General features: G+C 41.3%; 1 protein-coding gene across 1 annotated transcript in view; it reads left to right on the top strand.

The window, feature by feature from the left end:
- The first annotated feature begins 510 nt into the window (after positions 1–510).
- The window catches only part of LOC121861341 (CCN family member 2-like), an 81,575-nt gene continuing 56,527 nt past the window's right edge, over positions 511–25,558 (top strand). Inside the window, exons 1-2 of the mRNA XM_042358990.1 lie at positions 511–543; positions 1,003–1,065. Coding sequence (XP_042214924.1) covers positions 511–543; positions 1,003–1,065 — 96 coding nt within the window. The remainder of the gene's footprint in view (positions 544–1,002; positions 1,066–25,558) is intronic.

Below are 25,558 nucleotides of genomic sequence, written 5' to 3' on the forward strand. Positions count from 1 at the left end.
ATATATTTCAGGCTTAAATAGGCTTTTTTTTGTTGCCGATCTTGGCTTTTATTATGAGAAAAAAAATTAAAGTGAAAATCTTGTCTCGGGTTGTCGAAAATTCCTCTGCGTCAAGTGGTTCTCGGTGTGTGTGTGTGTGTGTGTGTGTGTGTGTGTATGTGTCAGGTCTCATTCTATAAATATATGGAAGTGGGAAAAGCCTGCAAGTGAGATTGGTCGAGCAGTAGCCTGTTGCCTCAGGGGATGGTGGGTAGTTTAGGGGTCGTTCTAGTGCCTACAGATGACCACACTTGTAGTTAAACACACACACACACACACACACACACGAGAGAGAGAGAGAGAGAGAGAGAGAACTTAAAGTAAATATGTGTTTGGTTTATGCCATACATTTAGTTTACTGTACTTAAATAATAGCTCTCTCTCTCTCTCTCTCTCTCTCTCTCTCTCTCTCTCTCTCTCTCTTGGCTCGCTCCTGGGAAGGTGACTACGACAACGGTGACTGACAGATCCATGATTACACCAGAGGACCTGCAGCCAGACCAGGCGAGAACACACTGCCTCCCACCAACACACATTTTTGGAAGTAGAATAAAGACGTCCTTCTGCAGTAGCGAGTCTGAATTCCTCCCCGTCAGGAATACAAAGGCTAAAGATGAATAAAAATAATAATAATAAATAATAATAAAAAATAAAAATAAATAAAATAAAAATAATAACAGTAACAAATAAATAAAATAAATAATATAAAACCTTTCTTAATCGGTAAAATATTATTGTCTGGTCTAAAAAAATCGTAAAAAACATATTTTATTCGTAAATTATTATTTTTTCATCGAGTGTACAAGGGTAAATATTATCGTCCTTATTTTGTAAAACTTATTGTAAATTTGAAAAAAAAACTAAGTCAGTAATCAGTACTCCATCAGCAGTTGAAGCAGGTGACTAAACAAAAACAAAAGACGCAAACCATAATAAGTAACTGAGACAAATCTCCTTTAACAGCCAGGAGTGCTTAATGACCCAGGTAGTCTGAAGCGGCTAAAGCAAACACAAACTAACAAGAAGGTAACAATATGGCGCCCTCCCTCCTGTGTGTGTTTCTGCCTTACATGAATGATCTATCTATCTATCTATCTATCTATCTATCTATCTATCTATCTATCTATCTATCTATCTATCCTTTTACAAAGCGTTTATGTTGTGTTGTATTGTTTTCAGTTGTGCTGTGTTGCGTTGCGTCGTATTGTGTTGTGTTGTGTTGATATAGGTATTATATTAACGAGTATTTGATCATTATAAACAAAAACATTATATGGTAAGTATTTAAGTCTGTACAAGAATAAGTCAATGAAAAAATAAACAATACCAATTTTCATTTCAATTTACATAAGAACCCCACAAAAAATATTTAGTTCCACAATGTTGCTAAAGTTTATACATTAATAATAGCAACATACAATAGATGGACCTGTTCATATAATGCATAAATAATATATATATACATAGTACAGAATTATATATAATATACCATATATTATTACTACCGCATCACACACACACACACACACTCATAAGCTGACATAACGAGCCACAACTCTAATGAACTGAATAATAATTACATACAACGTTGATAATGACATTAATTACCAACAAGAGTCGCTTTCCCTAATGACATACCTGAGTTCGACCACCTTAATGACCATGACTCACCTGACGACTGAATTACCTACCTGTAATTTACATACCGAGAGTAATTTATATATTTTATGAGTAATACTAATAAAAAACCCAGTAATTATGATCAGGGTAAAAAATGAGTAATCGCGTAATAGGTTTTAAATGCTTGATGTTTAATGGACAATAAATACAGTACTAAAATGATTTGTCTAATGGTGTGTGTGTGTGTGTGTGTGTGTGTGTGTGTGTGTGTGTGTGTGTGTGTGTGTGTGTGTGTGTGTGTGTGTGTGTGTGTGTGTGTGTGTGTGTGTGTGTGTGTGTGTGTGTGTGTGTGCGTGTGTGTGTGTGTGTGTGTGTGTGTGTGTGTGTGTGTGTGCGTGTGTGTGTGTGTGTGTGTGTGTGTGTGTGTGTGTGTGTGTGTGTGTGTGTGTGTGTGTGTGTGTGTGTGTGTGTGTGTGTGTGTGTGTGTGTGTGTGTGTGTGTGTGTGTGTGTGTGTGTGTGTGTGTGTGTGTGTGTGTGTGTGTGTGTGTGTGTGTGTGTGTGTGTGTGTGTGTGTGTGTGTGTGTGTGTGTGTGTGTGTGTGTGTGTGTGTGTGTGTGTGTGTGTGCGTGTGTGTGTGTGTGTGTGTGTGGCCGACTATTTGTTATCATCTCTGTCATGTTACCTGTTATTGTTTGTATCAGTTTGTTAACTTAAATATCTTATCAACAAGCTGCTAGTATACCATCTGGTCGCTAGGATACCATCTGGTCGCTAGTATACCATCTGGCCGCTAGTATATCATCTGGTCGCTAGTATACCATCTGGCTGCTAGTATACCATCTGGTCGCTAGGATACCATCTGGTCGCTAGTATACCATCTGGCCGCTAGTATACCATCTCGCTAGTATCGCTCGCTATATACCATCTGGTCGCTAGTATACCATCTGGCCGCTAGTATACCATCTGGCCGCTAGTATACCATCTGGCCGCTAGTATACCATCTGGTCGCTAGTATACCATCTGGCCGCTAGTATACCATCTGGCCGCTAGTATATCATCTGGCCGCTAGTATATCATCTGGTCGCTAGTATACCATCTGGTCGCTGACATATGGGAAAAATTACCAGAAAGGGAAAAGTTTATTTACTAAAAGTGTTGAGTCATAATTCAATTAAATGTTTCGTTCGGTTGGTTTTGTTTTGCTTCGTTTTTGTTTGTATTTTCCGTCTTTCTGTTGTTCCATTTTTTCTTCTGTCTGTTTGTCTATTTGTTGTTGTTGCAAGTGTTGTGATGCTCGGTAGTAGTTCAATGTATGACTTAAATTAACCTAACCTAACCTAACCTAACCTAACCTAACCCTAACCTAACCTACAGTAACTTACCTACCCAAGTTTAACATATTTAAAGTACCTAACCTACCCTAATACTAACCTAACCAAGCCTAAATTACCTACCCGTGCTTAACGAACCGTAGACCTCACTTAACCTAACATCACCTTTTCCTGAGATTAAGCCTCAACTAACCTAACCCACGACACCCACCGCATTAGCACTAAAAATTCATGTCAAGTTTCCAGGGCTGAGTATGAGTTTTCCAGCCGGGTAAAAATGAACCCGTCTCCATGAATGCCGTCACACACACACACACACACACACACACACACACAGTAAGTATCAGCGACCATCAACATTCACCTTCTATAAAACATTTTAGCCTCACTGTACTGTATGTTAGGAAGGAGGACTTGGATGAGAAAATAATCACTCAGTCTTACAGCCAGTCAGTGACGTATAGAAGCTGACAGCAGGTGTGTGGGTCTTTTTCATTCGCTGTCTTTCATGGTCGGATGACGGGGGTGCCAAGTTCTAATGGTCGGATAATGGGGGTGTCGGTTCTAATGGTCGGATAATGGGGGTGTCGGTTCTCATGGTCGGTTAACGGGGGTGCCAGCTCTCATTGTCGGATAATGGGGGTGCCAGTTCTCGTGGTTGGATAACGGGTGTGCCAGTTCTTATGGTCGGATAACTGCGGTGCCAGCTCTCACGTGTGTAGTAAGGGAAGGTATTTAGATTGGCCTGGGGGGTTGTGTCTTGATTGCTTAAGGGGGATATAGTGTACTTTACCACCATTGTCGATGACCAGGGGAAAATAACAGCAGTGTGTGTGTGTAATAATAATAATAAACGGTTTATTAATAGAGTTGCAGCCGGTGGCTGAAAATATACAGACTTACATTTAATTTAGACATAATGATATAATATGCATTGAATACATTTACAGGGCTGTGCAGTACATAAATCAGGAGTTGTTTATTATTTTAACAATAGATGGGATGGTGCTGTTCTTATATCTATCGGTGCGGGCTCTTTTGGGCTGAATTTTGTTGTAGTGGCGGACTGCGCGAGTTGGGTGGGGGGCTGCAGGAGGTGGCGATGGCGAGGGTGGTGCAGTAGTCCACGGCCAAACCTTTCCAGTGCACACACACACACACACACACACACACACACACAGTGTGTGTGTGTGTGTGTGTGTGTGTGTGTGTGTGTGAAGAAACATCATGAATAACCTCAACACAATTCAAGTTCGGTCAGGACTAATAAGGTTAGACAAAATTTAATATTCTCAGATCAGTTCAGCTCTAATTTGATTGTTTTTGCTTGAGTTATAACGAGTAATAAAAATTACCGAATTACCTGGCAATGTATTTCTGCAGGTAACTGATGTGAACAAGTTTATATATAGACAGACATCGAAAAAGAATACCAAGATTTTCAATGATTATGTTTCGACATCTGGGCATTCATTTTTTGACGACCCAATAAACATACTGTATACTGTATATTGTTAAATTAAATAAATACTTTTATCTCTACTTCAGTCAAAGTCTAACGTGAATAATTATATTTTTTGCGTTTTTGTCGATTAATATATACAAAGTGGGTCTACATATTACACCCCCCCCCCTCCTCTCCCCACACACACACATAATAATAATGGCTGCTCCTCGTGTAACGAGGAAGGCCGGCCCAAGGGCCACCTGGGCGTGAATTTATTAAGGTATAGAAGCTGTCGCCAACACAACAACCACACCCTAAGTTAACGAGCTGCATGACCCAGTGTCAAGGAACAGTCCGAGAAGACCGGACAACTCGCCAACTGCACTGGCTAACCATTACCCCGGAATACGATCAGCAAATCGATTAACATCCAGGTTCCCAATTACTGCTGGGTAGACAGAGGCAAATGGCATAAAGAAACTTGCCCCTAGTTTCACCCTGCCCGGGGATCGAACCCGGCTCTGTTCGCTTGCCAGGCGAGAATGCTAACCATTACGTACAGTACATACGCACTACCCCACACCCACACTACTCCCCCATACCCGCTACCCCCCCATCCCCTCACACACATTCCCACTCCGACAATTCCCATTCCAGCTGTTTCCCTTGTGATGGCTCTCATTCCCACAAGTTCCCGCTCCCGGATACCTGTGCCACGGAGACCCACGGACATTTTTCACCTGTCATAGGTAATAGGGTGAGTCTGAAGGGGTTAGTGCCAATATACACTGCTTGTTGAGACCGTATCCAGATGTTAAGGTAAATGAACCCAATCTGAGCTAACCTAATCTAATCCTATCTAACATAATTTAGTCTAGTCTAACTTAAACTAAACTAACCTAATCGAATCTAATGTAACTAAACCCGACTTAACCAAACCCAATGTAACTTAATTAAGATGAGTTGAACCTCTAAGTGCATTGAAAAAGATAAAATTTAAATAATAATAATAATATGAGCAATAACAAAAACAATAATAAAAACACGAAAATAACCAACAAGAAACCGAAAACAAAGAGAACAATAACTCATGGAACAACACACAGACGTCAACACAGAATGAAAAGAAATAGAAAACACGGACGAACGATCCATCAAGGGGTAAAATGGCTAAAAACTACGATTAAACCAAAGGAAGGCAATTAAGCGGGGAAAAGTGTACAATTGGAAACAGTCAGCCAAAACTAATTATATCTGACCCGATCCACAACCACGAATTTCCTAACTAAAATAAAAGAGGGTTAGGTTAGGTTAGGTTAAGGGGGCTATAATTTGGCCACGGAGACATCGGTCCCCCCTCAACCCCCCCAAGAGGTCAGACGTGTTATATGATAAGCAATGATCTCAAATTTAATGTAACAGGCACTTTGGGGGTTATTAGGCACTTTGGGGGTTATTTCACTACGTATGACATTTCTGCCGGGTGTAAGAGCGAGTACGTGACCTCTGGATATATCGTGTGTTCGACGTCGGTGAACGGCAGACACGCATCATTTAGTTTATTAACAGTATTATTATTTTAAGTAGTAGTAGAAGTAGAAGTGGTGGTGATAATATTAATTGTGGTGGTAGTAGTAGTGGTGGTGGTGGTGATAAGAGTAATAGTAATGGTATGATCTGAGTTACCATCCAGGCCGGCAGGAAATTGGGCGATGTTGTATTTAGCCAATATCCATGCTGGCAGCAGTCTTTGGGGAGGGATATCTCGGCCTTATCTCCGTGACTACAGCCCTTACCTCTGTGACGGTCGCCCTTATCTGTGTGACGGTCGCCCGCCCACGAAGTATATATGACAGCCGCCCTTATCTCTGTGACGGTCGCATATCTGCGTGACAGCCGCCCTTATATATGTGACAGTCTTCCCTTAACTCTGTAACAGCCGCCCTTACCTCTGTGACGGTCGCCATATCTGTGACAGCCGCTCTTATATATGTGATGACCGCCCATAACTCTGAAACAGTCGCCCTTATCTCTGTGACGGTCGCCCTTATCTGTGACAGCCGCCCTTATATATGTGACAGCCGCCCTTAACTCTGAAACAGTCGCCCTTATCTCTGTGATAGTCGTCTTTATAATCGTTACTTGAAAGATATTCGGCGTAGGCCTTGACCCGACCGAAATTACCTATGAAGCCTTGACCACGGAAGTACCTGTGGGGCCCTAGGCCACGACCACAGTATCTGTGGGGCCTTGACCACGACCATGGTACCTGTGAAGCCTTGGCCACGGTACTGCCCTGTAGAGGCCTGAACCACGACCACAGTACTGTGAGGCCTTGACCACGACCATGAGTACCTGTGAAGCCTTGACCACGAGTACCTGTGAAGGCCTGAACCACGACCACAAGTACCTGTAGAGGCCTTGACCAAAAAACTTCGAGGCCGCCAGCCGTCCTCGAGTACCTGTGAGGGCTTGACCACGACCACGAGTACCTGTGAGGCCTTGACCACGACCATGCGTACCTGTGAAGCCTTGACCACGAGTACCTGTGAGGCCTAGGCCACGACCACGAGTACCTGTGAGGCCTTGACCACGACCATGCGTACCTGTGAAGCCTTGACCACGAGTACCTGTGAGGCCTAGGCCACGACCACGAGTACCTGTGAGGCCTTGACCACGAGAAACTTCGAGGCCTTGACCAAGTCCTCGAGTACCTGTGAGGGCTTGACCACGACTATGAGTACCTGTGACGCGCCATGATCAGAGTACCTGTGAGGGCCTTGACCACGTCCACGAGTACCTGTGACGCCTTGATGAGAGTACCTGTGGGGCCTTGACCACGACCACGAGTAACACGAGAATAGAACCTACAGAATTACAACTGCAGGAGGGAGAGGGACTGATGAAGGCGAGGTCATCACTAGGGAGCAGGAGGACGTGTTGACAAGGACCAGCTTGACGGAGGTGTGGTCTCGGGGGTAATAGTCTACACATGACGAATTTAGTATAGATTGGTCGATACTCCTCACACACACACACACACACACACACACACACACACACACACACACACACACACACACACACACACACTACACCACGTGAGGTCCCTCATAACACCATCTGCGAGGGAATTACTACACCAAGCCAGGTACCTCATAACACCATCTGAGGGAACTACTACACCACGTGAGTTCCTCCTAACACCATCTGGGAGGGAGTTACTATACTACGAGTTTGCTGTTCAACACCTACATTAATCTGTATGTTCACTGTATGTTCCCTCACCTTTCTCTAATGAAGGCTTTTGTTAAACCACCAATGTATGTAATAAGTCATTTATGTCCAATGTATATTTTCAGCCTTCGGGCTGCAGAATTTTTTCAATAAACCGTTAATTATTATTATTATTATTACACACACTCGAACATCCTAAAGCCGTTAATAATCATTGGACAACATCAATCAGATTAATATATCATAAGGGATTAAAATACATAGAACAAACCACAACATTTATTTGTCCTTTATGATAAATGTAATTACCATAAACCTTCATTAAAACATAAACCATCATGGTCCACTAGACGGGTGAGACAGTAAACAAACAAACAAACATATGTAAATACAACAAGGAATTTAATGTTTATGTTTTCACTTGTCAACAAACGTTCAGAGCGCCACCACTAGGGGGCATTAACCTGTATACTAGAAGCAGAGAAAAACACTTGGGGGGGGATTACAAACTAGGAACACCTCACTAGAATAACACAGCAACAACAACCACAACGAAATAGTCATGAATGTTTAAAGATATTAAAAACTCCTTAAACACAAACAATTAATAAGACACAAGACTGTTATTGAAGTATAATAAACATTTCAAACATTATCCCCAACACTTTAGGAATTGTTTTTTACGCCATCTCCAACAACACCTCAACAACGCTTTAACGTAACTCCAACGCTACACCCCAACACATTTAAAAAAAATTACCTCCACCACTTAATTTAACACAATCATCTCCAACATTCACCAATCTATCAATTTATTCCCCTCACTTATAAATATACCCTCAGATAAAAGTCCTCCAACACACACACACACACACATCTTCAATATTACACCAATAAAACAATAATTCTTCTTCTTAATAACTCAACTCTTCTCCGATATTGGTGAACAGTTTTCTAAGTATTGTTACACCAGCACACTTAACCAATAACCTTGTACTCTTAGCCTTCAACCCGCCCCGCCCCGCCCCGCCCCGCCCCGCCCACCACCTCACTAAGCACAGGGTGGCGGGGTCTGACTGCATTAACTCAAAGAATATTACTTGCCATGTTTAACTAATTGGCTCAGAGTGTAGTGAGAAATTTTGAAATGAGTGATTTTGGTTATTTTATTGATTTGTTATTGTTATTTTTTACTCTTATCATCATCATCATCATAGTCAACAGCAGCAGGGAATAGTGGTAGCAGAGGTAGTAGTAGTGGTGACAGTAGTAGTAGTGGTGACAGTAGTAGTAGTAGTAGTAGTAATTTTAAGTTAATAAAATGGCGGCGATGGTGTGTCTATTGGGAGAGGCTGGAGGCCACGTTTCTCGTTTCTTTTCGTAATAGTAGTAGTAGTAGTAATAGTAGTAGTAGTGGTGGTGGTGGTACTGACAGTTAAGCAAGCGCCCAGCCAATGTCAATTAAGGCTGTGGCTCCCCGTATGTAACTTCAGGGAGGAGGAGAGAAGGGAGGAGGAGGGGGGGGGAGGAAGGAGGAAGGGAAGGTAGGCAAATTTCAGTGGGATGAGACACAGCTGAAGGTTGTTGTTGGCAGTAACGGGTCCTGGATACGTGGGAATATTGTGCCCAAGGTTACTCACCACTCACCCTGGTCTCTGTCTCATTAAATCCTCTTGGTGTGTGTGTGTGTGTGTGTGTGTGTGTGTGTGTGTGTGTGTGTGTAAGAAAGAAAGAAAGTGTGTTACAAGTGAAAATCCGATAATTGAAGGCCATGACTCTCTCTCTCTCTCTCTCTCTCTCTCTCTCTCTCTCTCTCTCCTGTTTTCGACTGCTTGATTGGCTAGCAGGGTGGACACCAGCTGGCGGTCACTATAATAGGTTGGACTTGTCTGCCTTGTAGTGTTAGTCTTGTGGGTATTACATTATATATTAGTGACCTGAAGTGTCTAGTACTGTGAGTGCTAGTGGCGGTAGTTGTGGTGGTAGTGATGATAGAGGTAGTAGTAGTAGTAGTAGTAGTAGTAGTAATAAAATGGCGGCGAAGGTGTGGCTATTGGGAAGGCTGGAGGCCCTGTAAAAAAGAAGAAAAAGTAGTAGTAGTAGTGGTGGTTGTAGTAGTCGTAATAGTATAGGTGGCAGGAGTAGTGGTAGTTATGATGGTGGTAATGGTACTTGTGATGATAGAGGTAGTAGTAGTAGTAGTAGTAGTAGTAGTAGTAAAAAATTAAATAAAACAAAATAGTAAACAACACAGCAGTGGCCACAACTTACAATAAAAATAAAACCACAGATAATTTATTTTCCCCTTCACTATAACCTTTCAATTGAACAAAACCCCTGACTTATTAAAATCACATTACCTGGAGTTAAAATACCTATAACAAAAAAACAGCCCAGGGTTTTACAGGATCATATATTCAATGTTGACTCCCCTAAAATAATGATCCTAAATAATACTATAATTCAAAGGCATTTTTTACTATCAAATATTTTCAGGTTCGTTCGTCCTGGGAAAAAACAATAAATAAAACACCTGAATTGTTGTTATTGAAAAAAATGGTTTAATGAAGCATATGTTACGGCTTCATTGAGTGACGTATAAACACGGTTAAAAATAAGTTTATAGATACAAATTAATTTCCGAGGTTAATGTTTGAAAAGTGCCCAGGTGTTAATGTTTTAATTAACCTGACCTGACTTTATAAACTTAGTATTTTTTGTCGAAGAATTAACAAGGTAGGAAAGCGTGGTTATTTAAATTGACCGCAGGTGATATTATCTTAATTTAATGTGACCAGACTTTAAGAATGAAAATTATGTTCCCTAACCTAACCTAACTCTCACCACCCTGAAGCAGTGCTGTTGACGAGGACAGCTAAGACGCAGCAGTAGGAGCACGGAAGCTTCAGGACGAGGGATAAGCCGTCATGCACGTCTCTTTAAGTTTGGCCAGAGTTGGAGTCACGAGTGGACCTCTGTTAGCTTAGGAGAACACCCACACACACACACACACACACACACACACACACACACACACACACACATAGATGCAAAATAATAATAATAATAACTCTCTTTCACATAACGATTAAGATAAAACGTAAACACAAATAAATAAAAAAATCCGAGAAATGTGAGGAAAAATGAAAAAAAAAACGTAAGAGAGAATAATAAATAAAACAGAAATAAAGACGAGTCATAAAACATTCATAAAAAAAGGTGAAAATAGAAAACGTATAAAGAAAAAAGTAACAAAACAGATGGTGAGAAATACGAACTAAACTTAAACAAAAAGAAATAAAAAGGTAAAAACGTAAACTAATAAAACAAAAATGGTGATATATAGATAAATATATACAAGGCAAAAATAGATGATAAGAATATGAAAAAAAAATAAACCAATGTCTAGAAATGTAAAATAATTGTAAAAAAAAAATGAGAAAACTTGTAAAAAAAAAAAAAAAAGATAAATTAATGGGTAAAATATGTACGGAAAACTCTCTCTCTGGCGCTCGTCAATCTGGCCAAATTTGTTACCTTAACCAATTACTCAGGCGAGATGTATTGACTTGAGAGTGAGTTTGTACCTAAGGTGCTTTTTCTGTCTGTCTGTCTGTCTGTCCGGTTCTCTCTTTCTGTCTATGTCTACCTCTCTCTCTTTCTTACATAAGCTCCTCCATCTATCCCCACCTTCAGCCTATGACAGCTTGCAAAAGACAGATACAGACAGACAGACAGACAGACAGGTAAGAACGAGAAAAGGAAAGAGACGGAGAAAGAAAAACAGAGAGGGATGAGGAACACGCAGGCCCAGGGGGTGAGTGGAGCGCAGCAAGAGACATGACAAACACCAACACGGGTCCTGTACTGTATATAGTAGGCCATGACCTGACCTGACCTGACCTGACCTGACCTGACCTGACCATCTATACAGTCGTTCTCTGTTGTCTTCCATACCGCCTTAAGGTGATGGGGGTTTAGATGCTGGAGGGATTAACTCGTTTTAGATGTACTGTTGGATGTACTGTTAGAGAAAAGAACAAATTTTAGATGTACTGTTGGAGAAAATTTTTTTAGATGTACTGTTGGAGAAAAGAACAAATTTTAGATGTACTGTTGGAGAAAAATTTTTTTAGATGTACTGTTGGAGAAAATAATTTTTTTTAGATGTACTGATGGAGAAAAGAACTTAATACCGTACAAATACAATTGTTATTAAGGGAGAGAAAACGGCAAATTGGTGGAAAATATTGGTCTGGCGGGATAAATGTAGATACAAGAATTCACAGGATTAGTTTTGGTAAGAGAGAGGATTTAACGCCCAAACGAACACTCACAGAGAAATAGATTGGTGTTCTGTATCCCGTTGTGAGTGAGAATATTGTTTGAAATTAGTTTAAGTTTTACCACTAAACTCTTCAGCACACGAGTCGAAAAATATGATACACTTCTAAACGAACTTAAGACACTTCTAAAAACACACATGATAATTCTAAAAAACACACTTCAAACACTTCTCAACAGACTTCACACACTTTTAAAACACACGCACACACACACACACACACACACACACACACACACACATACACACATTAAACTCATCTTATTCATACCCCCCCAAAAAAATTACAAATAGTTTCACATAGGAGAACCTTATTATTCGTTTGATTCAATTATTTATAAATATTTTAGTAATATTGTGTGTGTGTGTGTGTGTGTGTGTGTGTGTGTGTGTGTGTGTGTGTGTGTGTGTGCGTGTGTGTGGGTGGGTGTGCGTGTGTGTCATATTACACCTCCATCAACAAAGGCTGGTCAAGGTCATTCCATTAGTTGTGGTAATAACATTGTTTACCTCCCTATCCCCGAACCTGACCCGACCCGAACCGAATCACGATGACCTGATCTGACCTGAACTGACCTTCCTTCTCACCTCCTTGGGCTCCGTTTATGCTTCTCTTCTAAGAATTCCTCCTCGTTCTCAACTTTCTTTTGCTTTCTTCTCATTTTGCTGATTACTGTTTATTCACTCATACATTACTGTTTATTCACTCATATATTACTGTATATTCACTCATACATTACTGTTTATTCACTCATACATTACTGTTTATTCACTCATATACATTACTGTTTATTCACTCATACATTACGGTTTATTCACTCATATACATTACTGTTTATTCACTCATACATTATTGTTTATTCACTCATACATTACTGTTTATTCACTCATACATTACTGTTTATTCACTCATACATTACTGTTTATTCACTCATACATTACTGTTTATTCACTCATACATTACTGTTTATTCACTCCCATTACTGAACCTGACCCGACCCGAACCGAATCACGATGACCTGATCTGACCTGAACTGACCTTCCTTCTCACCTCCTTGGGCTCCGTTTATGCTTCTCTTCTAAGAATTCCTCCTCGTTCTCAACTTTCTTTTGCTTTCTTCTCATTTTGCTGATTACTGTTTATTCACTCATACATTACTGTTTATTCACTCATATATTACTGTATATTCACTCATACATTACTGTTTATTCACTCATACATTACTGTTTATTCACTCATATACATTACTGTTTATTCACTCATACATTACGGTTTATTCACTCATATACATTACTGTTTATTCACTCATACATTATTGTTTATTCACTCATACATTACTGTTTATTCACTCATACATTACTGTTTATTCACTCATACATTACTGTTTATTCACTCATACATTACTGTTTATTCACTCATACATTACTGTTTATTCACTCATACATTACTGTTTATTCACTCATACATTACTGTTTATTCACTCATATACATTACTGTTTATTCACTCATATACATTACTGTTTATTCACTCACTTACATAATACACCACTAATGAGAACATGTGCCTTGTAAAATGTTATTCATGTTTTCAACTTCTCTTGTCACCTGTCCTCTCTTAAAGCCTTCATTCCTTCCTTTAGAGTTTTAGTCAGTTACCACACACACACACACACACACACACAGAAATAAAACAACACGCATACACTCACATAGAAACAGACACACATACAGAGAAATACAAAACCCCCCATATACACACACATACACCAACTCCCCCCCGCCCCCATACACACACACACACACCACCATCATAAACATACACACAAACTCACCCTACATATACACTCAACATGACTACCCGTCTGCACACAACCGCTTCGTCTAGCCAACCAAGCAGAGTCACGTCTACCAACCCACCTGTGTTAACGAGAGAGAGACAAGGACGGGTAATGGCTAGGCTTTTGTGTTGTTCTAAATTCTTAAAAGCCGTCTGTTGTTAAGTTTGTAAGACGTGTGTGTGTGTGTGTGTGTGTGTGTGTGTGTGTGTGTGTGTGTGTGTGTGTGTGTGTGTGTGTGTGTGTGTGTGTGTGTGCTCGGGTGCTTTAAAAATGGCCTCCGGTGGTTGAATCTCTTCTCTCTACTATTCGATCTTACACAACAAGGCAGTAAATCTGGTGTTCTTGAGATGGAAAGGAAGAATTTATAAAGACACTGGATAAGATTAAAACTGATTCATATACATTAATATTTTACTTACTGTCATCGTAAATTTTGTAATCCATTTTCCTTTTTTTTTATATAATGTATTACAAGATCAACGTAATTATCACCTTTCTGTTATTAATTACTCTTTGAGAATTTTTTTTTTTCGTTTGATTGTGTAAATATTTTTTTGATTAAATATGGATTAGTAATTTCTTTAATAAGGTCAATTTTGTTATTATTGTAATTTATAGTCAGTTGTTGTTTGTATGGGTTAGAGAGATACATACATACATACATACATACATACATACATACATACATACATACATACAGAGATAGATACACACAGAGAGATAAAATAGAGATATATATAGAGAGAGAGAAAGAAAGAGAGAAAGAGAGAGAGAGAGACTTGGAACACTGCCTAAGTATCAGCGACCATAGAGCAGCCACAACAAGGGGAAGAGGAAGACATCCACCAGGCACCTTCCTCCCTCTGGTCATGTCCACCTCTTGTTACTCGGACTCACGACTTCCACTACGGAAGATCCTGCAGCTGGAGGAGGGGGAAGGGGGAGGAGGAAGGGGAGGAGGAGGAGAGGAAGAAGAAGACAAAGGAGGAGGAGGAGGTGGAGGGAGAAGATATATGTTTTCCCAAAAAAAAAAAAAAAATATCCAACTGCAATACTAGCCTAGGCCCGGATCCATGTGAAGTTATCTTGTCTTTCTAAATCGAAAAAAAAATATTCAACTGTGTACCTTCTCCCTTCCCTTCCCATCCCTCCATCCCTTTCCCTCCCTTCCCTTCCCTTCCCTACCCCTCCTCCTTCGCCCGGGCCGGACAAGACCTCCTGCAGGAAAGGATTTTCACGTGAGCTCTTCTGAAGGAGGATAGTTCAGGAACGATGGATTTTCCCAAGAAATTCCTTTTAACTTTCTGTGTTTTGTTTTGTTTATCTGAGCTACGAAACCAAGTTAGAGAGAGAGAGAGAGAGAGAGAGAGAGAGAGAGAGAGAGAGAGAGAGAGAGATATGGTTATACGAAATTTACATGGAAGAGATTCTGTTGTGTTGTCTCTCTGTCGTGGAAGAAACTGTTTAGGGGACTTGGAGTATGTGGACCCAGTTTGTCTATCTATCTATTTATGTATGTATGTATGTATGTATGTATGTATGTATGTATGTATGTATGTATGTATGTATGTATGTATGTATGTATGTATGTATCTTGTTGCCTCGTTCGCCCTCACAGTATGCCCGGGGATAAATACAGATGGAAAAACACTCAAACAGAAAATGGATAAAGTTTCCTTTGGTGTATCTCCTATAAAGATGTAAATCTCGAGCAGAGGTGAACGCCAGACGCTGTTGAAAGGTCGTGCTGGCGGTGTTTGTTTTTTTATGTCTTGGAAGCGAGAATGTGTTGTAGCCAGGTATTTCGTGTTTGATTTGGATTACCTGAAAATTAGACCCTCATCCATAGCCTATTTTACCTGTATGATTGAACACCCTAGAGCTACCTATGGGGATTAGGTGAGTTTAGGTTAGGTTAGGTTAGGTTAGCGATAGGGTGATTAGGTGAGGTTTATGTTTAGGTAAGGTTAGGTTAAGTTAGATTAGATTAGGTTAGGTTAGGTTAGGTTAGGGTGGTTAGTCTTAAGGTGAAATAGGCTGGAAGCGGGTGTGCTAATTTTCAGCGGCTGACTTGTTTTCATTTCGTGTTTCTCATCATCAACGTCTAAATGCGTAGTACTCATGGGTGGTGAAGGAGGGACACGGTGAGGGAGGTGACGGGGTGACACTATAATGAATGTGGGGGAGGAGCACTCTGACCTGATTGTGAAAGAGGGAGGGGCAGGAGGGGAAGGTGGGTGATATATGTACCGGGAGGGGGAGGTAGAGGAGGTGGGGAGTGGATATGTGTGCCATGAGTGGAAGGAAGGGGAGGTGAGGGTAGGGGGTGTAAGGGGAGGTAGAGGTGGGGGAGGGGATATGTGTGCCAGGAGTGGGAGGAAGGAGTGGTAGGGGGACATACTGACCTACAATAGTACAAAGTGAGGAATCGAGGGAAAGGAGTGAGAGGGAGTGAGGGGACGAGGAGGAAGAATAATGAGGATGAGAAGAAGTAGGGAGAAGGAAGAGGAGAAGGGAGCTTATGCAAAGAGAAGGTAGAGAAAAAAAACGTTACCAAATAATAACTAAGATTGAAAAATGTAAACGAAATCTGAAAGAAAGAGAGAGAGAGAGAAAGGGGAGGGGGGGGGACATGCCAGTAATGAGAGAGATCAGAAGAGAATGGAATGCTTCTTTTCTCGTTTACAACTCCGTGTTAAGACCTGCATGCATGTGTGTGTGTGTGTTTAAGAATCCTATCACGAAAGGATTCTTGGGAGGCAGAGAGGTCAGGTAGTCCTATTAGAACTATCCTCTCCAGAACCTATCCTCCCCGTATCCTTCTTGAGAGAGTTCAGGTGAGTAAATCTAGTCAGTGAGGCCCATGAGCCGATATGAAGACACAGTTGAAATGTTTGAGGGGTGATGTAAGTCAGATGGAACAACTTCAAATGGACTTGAGATTTGGGTTGAAATTGAAGTGGATTTGTTGAGGACATGACCCGCTTCCTTCTTCTTCGTCTTCCACCTCTTCTTCTTCCACCTCTTCTTCATTCTCTTCCTCTTCTTCTCACAAGGACGGGACCCCAGGTGGAGATAAGATGGAGGAGGGATTGAGTGCAAGTCCTCTCTCTCTCTCTCTCAAGCATATATAACTAGAGAAAAGGTAATACAGGCGGACATAAACAAAGACAGAAAAAAATAGAGACAAAGAGACGGACAGAAAGACAAAAGGACAGCGAGAGAGACAGAGAGATATTCATAGGGAAAGAAACTGGTAAAGGGAGACAATATAAAAAAAAGTGAGACAGATATACAACGATAAAAAGAGAGAGAGAGAGAGAGAGAGAGAGAGAGAGAGAGAGAGAGATAACCTGTACTAAGATCTAACAACCCCCCAAACAAAACAACAAAATAATAATAATAAATAAATTAATAAATAACTAAATAAATAAATAAAAGTCCTCATCACTGTCCATATTGCCTTGGGGGGTTTATATAGTCACAAGTTACTTGAAAGGAAGGAAAGAAGGAAGGGAAGGAAGGAGGGAGGGAGGGTAGGGGAGAGGGGGGAGGGGGGAAGGGAACTGGGAAGGGAGGGTAAGGGAAGGAGGAGAGTAGGGGAGGAGGAAGACGGGAAATGGGAGGAGGGTGGGGAAGGAGGAGGGGAGGGAGGATTGAGGGAGAGTGTGGGAAAGTGGGAGGATGAAGGGGAGACAGTAAGAGTGTGGAGGATGGAAGGAGGAGGAGGGAGGGGGGAAAGGAAGGAGATATGCGAATGAGAAAGTGGAGGAACAGAAGTTTGGAGAAGTCGACTAACTCCCCAAATCTGGAAGTTGTTGGAGGAGGCCAGATTGTTGAGGGAGTTGTAGGGCGGGTGGGGGGGTGGGGGGGGTGATGATTCCTCCACCAACACTACTGTCATCTCCCCCACCAGCAGCATTACCACCACCACTGTCATCCCTCCCCCCACCATCACTACCACCACACCAAGTCTCAACCGCCACCACCACTACCACCATCACCGCTAGATGGATGAATGGATGAATGAATGGATGGATCGATTTCGATTTTATTCCCCCCCCCGTACCTTTCCACCTGGTCACCCTCTTCCACGCAGGTAAATTGGACACCGAACAAAATAGAGAAGCGGCGAAAGGGATAATTATTAGGCAATGGTCCGTGACACTTCAACTGGGTCCTTCCGTAGACCATTATTGGGGGATGATGTTAAAATAGAACCAAAGTTGTATTTTAAGTAGCTTTATTTTCTGACACCAGACACCTGACACCAGACACCTGACATGTGACAACTCATACCTGACACTGAGATACGATCCCTCATTTGTTTACAGCGCCTCACTTATACCACAAACCAACACAACACAACACAACACAACACAACACATCAGAACACAACACAACACAACACAAACCAACACAACACAACACATCACAACACAACACAACACAAAACCAACACAACACAACACAAAACCAACACAACACAACACAACACAAACCAACACAACACAACACAACACAAACCAACACAACACAACACAAACACACAACACAACACAAAACCAACACACACAACACACACAAACCAACACAACACAACACAACACAACACAACACAACACAACACAAACCAACACAACACAACACAACACAACACAACACAAAACCAACACACAACACAACACAACACACAAACCACACAAACCAACACAACACAACACAACACAAACCAACACATCACAACATAACACAACACAAACCAACACATCACAACACAACAAAACCAACACATCACAACACAACACAACACAACACAAAACCAACACATCACACAAACACAACACAAATACAAAACCAACACAACACAACACAAAACCAACATGACAACACAACAAATCCAACACATCACAACACAACACAACACAACACAAACCAACACATCACAACACAACACAAAAACCAACACATCACAACACAACACAACACAATGACAAACCAACATATCAGCAACACAACAACACAACACAACACAAACCAACAACACATCACAACACAACACAACACAACACAAACCAACACATCACAACACAACACAACACAACACAAACCAACACAACACAACACAACACAAAACCAACACATCACAACACAACACAACACAACACAAACCAACACAACACAACACAAACCAACACAACACAACACAACACAAACCAACACAACACAACACAACACAAACCAACACAAACCAACACATCACAACACAATACAACACAATCACAACACAACACAAACCAACACATCACAACACAACACAAACCAACACATCACAACACAACACAACACATCACAACACAACACAAACCAACACATCACAACACAACACAAATCAACACAACACAACACATCACAACACAACACAACACCATCTCTTACACAATCACACTCATGCTGTCAGATTACTCTCCCTCCTAAAGTGTTCGTAACAAGTTATAAAAGAACTCTGAGTCTTTAACGTGTGTGTGTGTGTGTGTGAGTGTGTGTGTGTGTGTGTGTGTGTGTGTGTGTGTGTGTGTGTGTGTGTGTGTGGCCGTAGTCAACACCGTGTAGACCATCGGAGCTTGTTATAAAGTTTACCTTCGATACTTAATTAAGAGGAACTATCAGGTAATCGACGAGTATTATATTCACATTTTACTGTAAGTATACTGTATAGTGTATATGTATAGATCAGCCATAAATACACCGCCATTATATATAAATTAGCCATATATAAACCTACCATAGAGTCTCGTAAGCCATGGAGAATATGTTTGATTTTGATTCCTTATGTTAAAAATGTTCTTATCTGACCTAAATATTGAAGACGATGTTGAAAGTTTACACGAACCTGGTGAACTATGTTGGCCTTGTCATGTAAGTTCGGGTTTGTGTAATACGTTATTCTTAAAGGTGTGAAGTATTTTATGTGTGTGTGTGTGTGTGTGTACTACTGACACACACACACACACACACACACACACACACACACACACACACACACACACACACACTCAAACTCACCCACAAAGAAAAACAATACTACTTTTTATACTCGTGTTGATGAACCTCAGTGAAGAACCACCCACCTTCTATTTGCACAGGTGTTGAGCTGTGGTGGTGAGTGGTGTTGAGCTGTGGTGGTGAGAGTTGGTGTACAGAAAAGGCTAAAGACATGAAAACCTTAAATAACAAGACCTTGAGAGAGAGAGAGAGAGAGAGAGAGAGAGAGAGAGAGAGAGAGAGAGAGAGAGAGAACAGTAACTTCTAACATAAACAGCGTCAGGAGGTGGGTAAGCGGATGTAGTGGGTGATCGTGGTTCCATGTGTCGGGTGCCTTGGCGCGGGTACAACAGAAGCATATGAAAGTAACAGCAGTGGAAAATAGTAATTACGCTGCCAATGTCTTAGAGAAACAGCTACAGACAGCAGAAAACAAAAAACACACAACAGCAGTAGGAAACAGCAGAAGAACAGCACAATGCAGCACGGTCTTGAGTAACAGCGTATGGGAGGTACAGCATCAGGAGGCAGCAGCTGTGGTGGGGAGGGAGGGGAGGGAGGGGAGGGAGAGGTGGGGGGGGGTGGTGGGGGGAGGGGGACACGAGGATACTGACGGGGGAACATTGAGCCAGCCAATTTGACCACCGAGGGAAGCTGCCGCGCCAACGTAACAAAATTACCCACATTTTCCGGGATTTACCGATTGCACAAGACATTATTTCTCCAATTTAGCGGCGCAAGGAAGTGATTTCCAGCTCCTCTACCCCATCCTAGCGAGTACAAGCGTTGGGGGGATGGGGAGAGAAAGAGGGGGAGGGAAGGGATGCAATTGGAAAAACTCTAAGATTCTTTCACCAATTTTAAAGAAAGAAAATCAAGTATGTGATAATAAAACGTTTCCCCAATAATACACAAAATAATAATCTTTCTTAAATAAATAAAACAAACATAATTTGAGTCTATTAACGTTTCCTATACAACCATTAATATATCTATTTCCATACCTTACAAATATCTATATAAACATTTCATTATCAAATTGTCTCTATATATTAATTCCCAACAACAAAGGTATTAATATATTACTGAATATAAATCTTCACTATAAATAAATATCAACAAATGTCAAGATGAAAAATGTATCGCAAAAAAAAAAATCGTGTTTACTTGTCACAAAAAAATTAAAAAACAAAAAAACATGATTTACCTGACCTTTGTGCACGTCATCGCTAACACATATTGTCTCTCCATCAGTATATCAGTAGAAACATAATTCCCTGTCTCCGGTTACAACAGTTGTGTGAATATAAGTGTAAAGGAATATCTGATGTTTGTGAACCAACCTCACTACTGAGAAATATCACCACAGAGGCAGAAACATCACTGCAGTTGTAGTGAATATAAGTGTAAAGGAATATCTGATGTTTGTGAACCAACCTCACTACTGAGAAATATCACCACAGAGGCAGAAACATCACTGCAGAGAGAAACATCACTACACATAGAAACATCACTACATAAACTTCACTACATAGAAACATCACTGAAACATCACTACACATAGAAACATCACTACATAAACTTCACTACATAGAAACATCACTGCACATAAAAACATTATCACACAACCAGAACAGAGATCAAACGGTATGAATAACTCTCAACAGCCATAAGAACAACAACCCAAAAATAAAACATCAAAGACAACATGAACACCACACACAGCAGTTAAACTAATGGCGTGCAAAGAATTAACAACAATAGCTCAGCCGACCGATAGAGTAATGTAAAATATCGACATATTTAATGCAACAGCGACAACGACATACACTCGTGGCATTACCTCTTAGAATAATTATACAACACCTGTGGGATTCATATAATTAATTTACCTGATGAGTTACCTGCCATCTGGGTTATTAATGATAACAAAATACAATGCTATTACGGCCTGCCCTTCTTGGCAGAACATGATGCAGTGCACGACTGTTCTCTTGGGCGCAGGCCACCCGCACCTCCCTACCAAATTTCAGCTTTATCATTCAAAACTGTGGAAATGCATAAGGAACATACGGACAGACACACAGACTTAACACACACACACACACACACACACACACACACACACACACACACACACACACACACACACACACACACACACAACATTCCGCATTGTATAATAAATCATAATCCTAATTACCTCATCTATCAACGAGTTTCTCTATAATATTAATGTAATCATGCCACAGGTAAATGACTTCAAATTACTTTAATAAGAGCACACTAATAACACATTCTTATAGTAGTGTACAAGAGCGAGTGTTGAATAGTTAATGTATAAAACAGTGAAGGTATACAGTACAGTTCTCCTGTATGACTATTTGAGTTGTTGGTGATGATCGTACACTGAGGAGCTAGGTTAGGTTAGGTTAGGTTAGGTTAGGTTAGGTTAGGTTAGGTTAGGTTGAGTTGAGTTAAACTGTATATCCGGCTGATAAAGATTAACACCAACCTCATATCATAAAACCACCGGAATCAAACATTACTCCCACTGCCGGCTAACCTTTCAAACTACCTCATGTTTTTCCCTCTCTGTTTGGTTACCTTTACGAAAAACAAAAAAAAATAAAAACAGGGATCGACAAAGAAAAAAAAAATCATGGATGTAATTTTTCAGATCAAGGGCAACATGCCACCCCCCCCCCCGACACAGGTGATCCCGCGTGTGGTCACTATAATTAGATGCAATGTTTACACGGCAAATTGCCAATGCCAACAGGTACAGGTGAAACGGGGAGCCATCCAGCGACATACCTGTTATTTCACCTCATTATGGGGGAGGGGGAGGGAGTGTGAGGGAGGGAATGGGAGGAGGGAGTGAGAGGGAGGATTGAGAAGGAGAAATGGAAGAGGAGGGAGAGAGGGATTAGGGGAGAGGGAAGGAGGGAAGTAGGGGGATAGAGGGAGGGATGAAGGAAGGGATTAGAGAGATGTAAGGAGAGAGGGAAAGAGTTGAACGGATTGGAGAGGAGAGAAGGGAGGGAAGGAAGGATGGAGGGAGGGAAAGTGGGAAAGGGGGAGGAAGTGGAAAAGAGGGAATGGAAGGAAAGAGAAGGAGAACCATTTCCAAAGCTTATTATAGGGACAGAGGCGTGGGTAACGTAATCACACGTCAACTGTATTAACCAAACTGACAAACATTAAATTACACTCGATTCCTGACTCTCTATACCCCCACCCCACCCCCTCCACCCCTCCACCACCATTGACCGCAAAGTTTGTGAGATAAACAGCAATTATCGTTGTCTGTTTTATGACCTATTTGACCTCTACTCGATACGATTCAAAAATTAGCGTCAATGGTCATTTTTTTAATGGGGTTAGTTGTGTTATTAGTTGAAGTAATTTTTAGAGGTATAACCATTGATGTGTTTTATCTTGGTGGTATATGGGACCCGACTGGCAGCTTGAGGTGTGAAATGGACGTGGCTGGGTGGGCAGAGAAGAGGATTAAGGGTTGGCTTGGGTTGGGTTGGGTTGGGTTGGGTTGGGTTGGGTTGGGTTGGGTTGGGTTGGGTTGGGTTGGGTTTGTTAGGTTAGGTTAGGTTAGGTCAGTTTAGGTTAGGTTACCACAAAAAATTAATTCCTCCCCAGAATAAAAAAAAAAAGTTTAAGAGACAAAGCCAAACCTTACAACCCAGGCTAATTAATCTTCCTTGTGGCACCAGGCAAATTCTAATTAATACCTTCCCATCCACTAATTGTTAATCACCCACCTGTTATTTCTTCGCCCACCTTAAAAAAAAAACATCCCCTTAAAACACTTTAACAACCAAACCATAAAAAAACCCAAAGAACAACAAAACCATCAGCCTTTCCCCTTATAGTCATTATAAGTTTCGTAATTAAACAAATGAATCCTGCTCAAAGTAATTACCGAAAGCAGGAGTTAAATTTACCAGCTTAAAGACCTTTTCAGAATTTCATGTATATATTTTTTATTTTATTTAATTGTATACTAAATGAGTTTCGAGGGATATTTGATAATGATGACGTCAGTTGCCCTACGTCACATCCAAGGCCTATTGTGTAGGTGTAGGTGTATAGGTGTAGGTGTAGGTGTAGGTGTAGGTGTAAGTGTAGGTGTAGGTGTAAGTGTAGGTGTAGGTGTAGATGAACATGTACAGTAGGTGCAGATGAACATGTAGGTGTAGATGGACATGTAGGTGTAAATGAACATGTCGGTATAGATGAACATGTAGGTATAGATAGACATGTAGGTGTAAATGAACATGTCGGTATAGATGAACATGTAGGTATAGATAGACATGTAGGTGTAGATGAACATGTAGGTATAGGTGTTTATGTTCCTTGTTTACATATCCTCGTGTCTTGTGTTAGGCGGACAAGCTGCAATGGAAAGTGTATATTGTGATTCTCAGGTAAACACAAACACGCATACTTCTCATTAACTTACGACCAGGTGTGGGGAAAGCTGGTGAGGGCTTGGATGGTGAGGGCTAGGACGGTGAGGGCTAGGATGGTGAGGGCTAGGATGGTGAGGGCTAGGATGGTGAGGGCTAGGATGGTGAGGGCTAGGATGGTGAGGGCTAGGATGGTGAGGCTGGATGCAGGAGGGCCAGGGATGGTGAGGGCTAGGGTGGTGAGGGCCAGGGGTGTGGTGAGGGCTAGGATGGTGAGGGCTAGGGTGGTGAGGGCTAGGGTGGTGAGGGCTAGGGTGGTGAGGGCTAGGATGGTGAGGGCTAGGGTGGTGAGGGCTAGGATGGTGAGGACTAGGATGGTGAGGGCCAAATCAGGTTTTCGAGACGACCTCAAGTGGCTGAAAATGCCATTACCCCAAGAGAAAGATTTGATTACAGAAAATGGGACGCAACTGTGAAAAATGTCGTCTGAGGAAGAGAAGTGAGACAGACTGAGAGAAGTGAGACACAGATTGAGAGAGAGAAAGATAAGATGAGAGAGTTATGAAAGTGAAAAGGGAGAATGATGATAAAAGCGAAAATCAACAAAGAAAATGAAAGTGAAATGTTAGAGTGAGATGATGAGGAAAAGAATAAAATTAAATGAAAATGACAAAGTGGATATGAGTGAAAATGAAAGCATAAAAATTAGATAGATAGATAGATAGATAGTGGGACTTCTCTAAACACACACACACACACACACACACACACACACACACACACACACACACACACAACCCTGAAAACAAAGACATGCCTTTGTTCTGATTTTTCCAAAGTTGTTTATTGTAAAAAAAACTATGAGCTGGTGAACTTATTTACAGTACTCTGGCAGTTGAAACACTTTAAAACTAGTAATAAAATATTCTGTGTGTGTGTGTGTGTGTGTGTGTGTGTGTGTGTGTGTGTGTGTGTGTGTGTGTTTAAGAGGCGTGTATTATCCCACACTCTGGTAACTTGAGATGGTCCTTCAAGCTCGAGTGGCCCTCACCAACCTCACGCCCGCCCTTACCACGCCACGCCACGTCCTCCTCACCACCCCACCCCACACCCCCACACTACTCCTCACTCCCACGTTTTCCCACACAAGCCCTCTCCACCCCTACACCCACAACACACAGTACACTTTGCCTCTGGTGTCTGAAGGTGTAACTATCGAGTGAGATA

The sequence above is a fragment of the Homarus americanus genome, unplaced genomic scaffold (assembly GCF_018991925.1).
Source record: "Homarus americanus isolate GMGI-L3 unplaced genomic scaffold, GMGI_Hamer_2.0 scaffold24260, whole genome shotgun sequence".
In the NCBI taxonomy this organism is placed as follows: domain Eukaryota; kingdom Metazoa; phylum Arthropoda; class Malacostraca; order Decapoda; family Nephropidae; genus Homarus; species Homarus americanus.